General features: G+C 34.4%; 1 protein-coding gene across 1 annotated transcript; it reads right to left on the bottom strand.

Annotated features, from left to right (window-relative positions):
* Positions 1-4735: 4735 nt before the first annotated feature.
* On the bottom strand, positions 4736-5511 carry LOC120016801 (copper transporter 1-like). Its single transcript, XM_038869725.1, has one exon. The coding sequence runs from the start codon at positions 5400-5402 to the stop codon at positions 4956-4958; it is 447 nt and encodes a 148-aa protein (XP_038725653.1). The 5' UTR covers positions 5403-5511; the 3' UTR covers positions 4736-4955.
* Positions 5512-7891: the final 2380 nt, after the last annotated feature.

Genomic DNA, 7891 nt, shown 5'->3' with positions numbered 1-7891 from the left:
TCCAAAGCTGACACTTCTTAAATTATTTACAACTCTGGTTCTATTATAGCCTATGTCCTAGTCTATGTAGATGATCTTATTCTAACTGGTTCTCATCTTGCATTTATTCACAGAATCACTCGTGATCTGGCTACCAAGTTCTCACTCAAGGATCTTGGGGATCTCTCATACTTCCTTGGCATAGAAGTTGTCCGAACCTCAGATCAACTTTTTCTTTGTCAACAGAAGTATGTCCGGGAATTGCTGAATTGTGCTGCCATGCTAGGGTCAAAGCTGTTGACACACCTCTGCCATCCTCATTCAATCTCTCGATCCTCCACGGAGACTGAGTATCGCTCTCTCGCTGCTACAGCATCCGAAGTTGTTTGGATAACTCACTTGTTGCGTGAACTGCGCTTGAATCTCCCTCAGCCGCCAATTCTTTTGTGTGACAATCTTGGCGCTACCCATCTTAGTCTCAATCCTGTCATGCATTCCAGAATGAAACACATTGCAATTGATCTTCATTTCCTACGTGATCTTATTCAGAAAAGGATTCTGACAGTTCGACATCTCTCCACTGTGCATCAATTAGCTGATATACTCACTAAATCTCTTCCTCATCCGCGTTTTCTTCAATTGCGTGACAAGATCAGTCTCTTAGATGGCACCTTGATCTTGCGGGGGCGTATAGAGACCACTGGTCAAAAGCCATAATCTTCAGTCTAATATCATCAAGTCATGTGTATACTCTACTTCTACTGTGATGTCTACAAAGGCTAACACTGTTCTACTATTGTATCTACAACGGCTCCCTGTAGCCTCTGCTACCTCTTTTCTCTCAAAGGTTACCGTTGCCTTACGGACCAATATGTATTGTGTATATATATTTAGTTGTTGTATGTCTTGCAAACTAATTGAATGAAAGTTCTCAATTCAAACAATCTCAACTCTTGCACTTTTAGTAACAATAGTAAACTCAGCTTCATATTCATTTTTTACAACTTTCATTTTTTAATTGATTGCTTTATTGAATACATGTTTGTAGGGACAAATATAAAAATAAATTTTATGATCATGTTGATTATGATTGCATTGATCAGACTGAATTAGTGAATTTTGGATTGTTGAGGCGGAGGTGGAGAATACATTTCTTGCTACAAGACACTAATTTTTTGTGATTGAATAAATTCCGTCCCAAAATTGATTGAAAATTTATGCTCTTTTGCGAATGAATTTTTCGTCACAAGAATTTTTATCGCAAAATCCATCACAGATTGTGGCGCATATTATCGCCAAAATTAGCAATGGGAAAAAAATCCATCACTAATTTAGTAACATAATTTTGTTTCTGACACTAATTTAGTGACATAAATTGAATTCCGTCGCTAAATTTATAACTGAATTATGTGGCAATTAGAGATGGAAAATTCCGTCACTAATATGTGACAAATTGAAATATTTTATTTTCGATTTATTATTTTGCGTAGGCACTTCCGTTGCAAAAAATTTTAATGCATATTTTTACGATGAGGGTTTTCGTAATGGATTTTTTCATCACAAATTCCGTCACAAAACCTGTGTGCGATGAATTTTTTTTCGCAAATTAACTGTTTTCTTGTCTAGACAAAGATGATTTAGAGGGAATGCTTTATGACGATGCAGAAGATCTAACAATTGCGACTAACACCCAATGTTCACAACGGGATACGAGCATTGAACATTATATTTTAAAATTTTACTTCATTGTTTATTTGTTATTACATTTATCAGAGTATAATTTGCAACTTTTTTAATGAAGCTTTTTATATTACAATGTCGTTATTGATTGTGAGGCTTTGACCTAGACATCATTTGATAACGATGGCGAAAGCGAGCAATTGAATATTGGCATCAATATAAAGGATTATGGTGGTAGTGCTTGAATTTGATTTGGAAATTATGTTGGTCACTTGATTGTGATTTTATTGTACTACTTCGTGAACTTGAACTTTATATGGAGATGATGTTTTTCAATTGATTGTGATTTTATTGTACTACTTTTGTTTTTAGATTTGTACTATTTTTGTTGAACTTGAACTTGATTTAAAGATTTTAGACCATATGAATTATTGTTAATTTTTCAATGGAGGTATGTTAATTATGTATTTCTATATTATTGTGAGTGTTATGAAATATGAAATTTATTTAAATGTTATTTATATTAAATTAATATATATTTTAAAAAATAATGATGTTGAATCCGGCTTGAATCTGGTTTGCCCCATCCCGTACCCACCAAGGCAGGTAATTCCCGGCTATTTACCCATCCCCGCCAACATTAATATTAAATGTAAAAATTAATAAATTTAAGAAAAAAACTGAACGTATGGGTATGACAAACACAATTTTAATCTAACAATCATCCAAAAGAACAAGATCGAATAAAGCGCGGTGAATTAGAAATTTTAATATAATTAATATATGTATATATATATATATAAACAAGCTATAAAAATTATTTGTGGTATACACGTAATTAATAATATAGGGGTACGGGGTGGGTTGGATTTCGACAAACTCATCCCCACACCAGCCTCGGTTATTTTTCCATAAATAATACTCGTACTCGATCATTTAATTAACGGGGCGTATCCATCTGAGTTGGGACGGATTATGTGGGTATGGGTATTTTTGACATCCCATATTAGGCCCAGGGTATTTTTAGTAGTAGAAAGTAATTCAAATTTGAATGAATGATTCTTAGTCATCTGATTGTGTGTGTGCGCGTGTGTACGTGTTCGCAGGCAATCAGTCTTTAGCACTGTTAGGGCACTTGCACTAGTAAATTATTGTTGGGTCAACAAAGATATTGTGTTTTGTTGATGTGACTGTATTGGAAAATGTGTTACCATGCTAGTTAAAAACCTAATAGTAATACACAACTTATCAATAAAAATTGCAAAATATAGAAAAAAAAAGTACGTAGAATAAATGTGGCTACTAATATGGGTAATTCCAGCAAATCCTTTTCCACTAATATGTATGGAAGGCCGTTAATTAGTATCAAAATACTTGTGCACACACAAATGCTCTCTATCAAGGCATGGTCCTTGCCGTTATTTAGAGAATGCATGATTGTAGCCAACTTAGTCATGTCGAATCATCGAGTTTTAATTAAAGAACACTATGCTCTTCAAGACGTACTTGGAGGTAAATATGTATACATAGTCGTATCCAAGTAGTGTACGCAATCAATAAGTTTATAGTAGTAGGCAATAATTCAAATTTGAATGATTGATTCTGAATCGTCTGATTGTGTGTGTGTATGTATATATATATGCTTTCGCAGGCAATCCGTCTAAATATAGAAACAGCATCTAGAATCTAGCTACTAATTAGAATAAATTTCCAGTATGTTTGTACTTAAATATGAAGATTTTTCATGTGACTAATTAGGGTTTTAGAATGTGTTTGGATTGAGAGATTTGAAGAGAATGGAAAGGGAGTTTCCTTCCGATTCTCTTGTTTTGATAGTTTATTAAAAAATTAAGTAACGGAATTTGAGGGGATTTGTGACGAAGTTTTCATTAAATTTTTGTCAAAATTCTTTCCTCCCAAAATGAAGTCATTTATAGGTAGTGGATGGATGACTAATTAAGTTATTAATAAGTTAAAAACTTAATTTACCCTTACACACAATAATACTTGAACATTAAAAATAAGGATAAATAAGTAGATTAAAAATTCTCTTATTTGGATATTTTATTAAAAAAATTAAAGGGACAACTTTGAAGAGAATTTAGGGGAATATTTCATTAAACTTTTATCAAAATACTTCCTGCAAAAAAATGGGGTCATTTGAAAGGAGAGTATGACTAATTAAGTTGTTTATAAGTTAAAAAACTCATTTTACCCTTATGTATAATATTTTAACATAAAAATAAGGATAAATTAGTAATTCTTTCTTTTTTTTTATCTATCCAACCACGGGAGAGAAAAAAATATTCTACCTTCCCTTCTTTTCCTCTCCTAGCCTTCTCTTCCATTCTCTCCCCTCCAAATCCCTCAATCCTTTGGATTGAGGGATTTGAGGGGAAGGGAAGAGAAATGACATTTTCTTCTAATTCCCTTGTTTGGATAGTTTATAAAAAATTAAGGAGAGGGACTTGAAGGGACTTGGAGGGAATATTTCATTAAATTTTTGTCAAAATTCTTCCTCTCCAAAATGGAGTCATTTGGAGGGAAGAATGACTAATTAAGTTATTTATATGTTAAAAACCTATTTTATCCTTGTAACATAACACTTTAACATAAAATAAAAATAAGGATAAATTAGTAAATTAAACTAATTTTTGTTTCTTCTTTTTTTTATCTATCCAAACGTGGGAGAGGGACAAGTATCATTCCTTCCATTCTCTCTCCTTCTCTTCTCTTACCTTCGAATCCCTCAATCCAAACATACTCTTAATCTCTACTCGAGAATTTTGTTTGTTTATTCGTAGCTGATAATTCGTTCACACTGATTTATCATTATTTATTTATTTCTTGATGTAAGGTTATAAAAAATACCTCATTTATTTTTCAGTTAACAATTTAACCGGTCCATTTGGGAGTGTTGGTTCTCCTCCAATGATGCAATGATGTAATACGAATTCGTTAACAAAAATGTTTGATGCGACATTAAAGATATTGTGGAGAGATAAGGGTAAAATTGAATATTTTTATTAATATCAATTTATTTTTATAAGGATATAAATTAAATAATAAAATTAAATGGAGGCAAAATTGGAATTTTATTTTTTTGTATTTTGTCGGCCAAAACCGGTGTATCTGGTGGGTGGGGCAAACAATGTATTCTCCCTGTGTGAGAACTAAGAACCAGACAAATACATAAACAAACATCATAATTAACACCCAAAAGCATAAATGATTAAGCATGTGTAACGTATGAAAAGTTGATTAATTCCTAGAAACAGAGATGAATTATTCATCCATCAACAAGTCATTGGAGAGAGATCAGAATGAGAAGTTTTGTGAGGAGTAGCAGCGTCGGATTTCTTGAAAATCCCACTCCCAAAAAGCAAGAAGCCCACAGTATGACCGACCACGGCGGCTAAGAACACACCAACATTGAAAGACATGATAGCCAACATCAGCAACAGAGAAACACCAACCCTCAAAGTATGCATAACATTCTTAACCAGCCCGGCCGCGACATGGTTTGTACCGGCCTTAATTAACTGGCAGTGAGAGAACCACTCAACAATAATAGCCAAAACAAAGACCACTATCAAGGACAGCGCGTACATGCCAGAACTGTGTCCAGGCCATCCATGGAACAGTACCTCTGCATTCTTCCCCCAAAAGAAGGTCATGTGACTCATCTCCATATCCATACCCATACCCATATCACCCATACCATGATCATGCATTCCATCCATGGCTCTCTTTTCCCTCTCCCTCTCTTTAGTTTTTCTCTCTCTACTTGGAAGTGTGTTAGTGGTGTTGTGGTGGAAACAAGTGAGGAGGGGGTTCGTAAAGGAGGGTGTTGCGGGTTTTTTAGGAAGATTGGTCGTACATTTTCTACTGGCAGAAAAATGTAGTACAAGTTAACGTTTTGCTAGGTCACGGTACACTGCAATATAGAAATTGTGCCAAATAGGCAAAATAGGAGGAATTGTATAGTACAAATTTTCCTATTTTTAGAGTGTGCTTAAAAACTTCTTATTCTGATTAGAGAGAATAACTGTGAAAAGTTACTTCATCGGTGTATGTAACTTTTGGATTTGAACCTTCCCTAGTAAGTTCTATCAGATTCACTCAGCTAACTAGTGAACATGATGTCTTGAACTGTTCAGCTTTTTGTGTGAACCAAGACAATAAGAATCACACAGTTTCTTTTTGACTAATTCTTCATTCTCAAGGTTGTGTTCATTTTGGCCCCGAACTCATCCTGATTTGAATGAGTACTACTCTAGAGAATCTAGTCTTTATCAATTCTCGTAGAAGTGGCCTCATTTCACACTCATATAGGTAATTCTTATAAAGAGCATCCTACAATACCTCACTTGAATATTTTCAAGTTATAAGCATCATTAAAAGCTTTGTTGAATATGAGTTCGCTGCACGCATAACTATTTCATCATAAAAATGGAGAGGGAGTATTTAACTCTTTAGAACTCCTCCTGAGTCAACACACGATTTACTTGTCCATTTGAACATAGATCTTGGGATCTCCAGTCAATTAGGTAGGGTTGTCATCATGATAACTCTTTAAGATTAGGCTTTAGCCCCAATCCCCTCGATGATTTCTCAACTTGCTTTCTTGGTAAGCCTTTTGTAAACGGATTTGTAATGTTATCTTTTAACTTTACATAGTCAAAAAAGATAGCCCCATTAGAGAACAGTTGTCCCACGGCATTGTGTCTTCGACAAATGTGTGGAGACTTGTTGTTGTACATTGCACTCTACTTTGCATATCCAATGAAAAAGCAGACAATAGTCTTAGGTCCTATTTTGACATTCTTAGGGGGAGGAATCGCCACTTTGGCTAGACACCCCACATTTTCACTTATTTGTTGGACGGTCTCCTGTCATTTCATAACTCACATGGTATTTTATCCAATTCATTGTGAGGTATTTTTATTCAGAAAATAATTAGTTGATAAATTGTTTATTAACACTGTTTTGTTGAGGTGTATAAGGAACAATGGTGTGATGGACTATGCTATGCTCAGAACATAATTCATCAAATGGTGAATCATATTCCCGACCTCTATCACTCCTTATCCCTTTGATATTCTTACTAAGTTGATTTTCAATCTCATTGTTGAAAAGTTTAAGAACTTTCAGGATCTCATCTTTACTTCTCAGCAAGTATATGTAAATTTGTATATATACCAATAATAATATTTGTTTTTTTTAATGTGTTAGTGAGTTTTGATTCTGAATTTTGTTTAAAACACTTGCTTGGTCTGATAAGGCTTGCTGTCACACCATTAGAAGATCTACATTTGTGATATGTTTCCAGCTATAAATAATTAAATACTATGTTGTTAGTATTAAGCAATTGTTACACGTGTGTAGAATAAATCGGCTCAAAGCTCGGCCCGTAAGTCCGAATTATCTAGATCAAGCCTGACGTGGACTGTCATTTTTGTTTCTAGCCCGACCGAAAATTCAAAATGTTCAATTCATACTTCGACCCTAAATTTCTGGGTCCGACCCGGACGAACCGGCTCAATGCGAGGCCTACCTGTAGCACAAGCAAAAACTAGTTCTTGATTGCGTCGTGAGCCATTATAGGCCCTTTCTGTTTAAGAGGCCCCATATAAACTGGTTAAATGGGCATGAAACCAATTAATGAATGAAGGGGATTAAAGAGAACACTAATCTTATGAAGGAGCACTAGACATATAGAATTTAAACCATGATTTATTATATCGTCTATTTAGTACAATGGAAAGATTGATTTTCAATGTTAGCGGAAAAACTGTGGAAAAAAGAATTAAGCTTAAAGCCGTGAAATATACTATAAGATCTTTAACATGCTAAAAACTTATGCTAGCGAAAAAATTATTGATTAAACATATTATAATATGGAAAATTATATATGTCCTAACAAATTTGCATCCCAACAATACACCAGTTTATGTGGCATACTATTTGTCATGTCAGAATAACATTAATTTAAAAGAAAATTTTATATTTCCCTAAAGGCCCTCTCCTTCCTCTCTCCTCTCTCTTCTCCCTTCTCTTACCTTCTCTCTCCACTGAACCGAATTCGTCTCCTCCACCATTCTCTCCTCTTTCTTCTCACGCAATATATTCACTCTCCCATTAATTCCCTCCCTCCGATTCCCTCCCTCCAACACTTCTCCTGCTTTCAAGATTTGATAAAAATCATTATAGACAGACGGTGAGGATCTCA

The sequence above is a fragment of the Tripterygium wilfordii genome, chromosome 2 (genome assembly GCF_013401445.1).
Source record: "Tripterygium wilfordii isolate XIE 37 chromosome 2, ASM1340144v1, whole genome shotgun sequence".
NCBI classification, from domain to species: Eukaryota; Viridiplantae; Streptophyta; class Magnoliopsida; order Celastrales; family Celastraceae; genus Tripterygium; species Tripterygium wilfordii.
This window is presented reverse-complemented; position numbering and strand designations above follow the sequence as displayed.

Bases quoted from the DNA above. Each gene is read 5' to 3' on its own strand.
- LOC120016801 (XM_038869725.1), bottom strand. From the start codon at position 5,402: ATGGATGGAATGCATGATCATGGTATGGGTGATATGGGTATGGGTATG.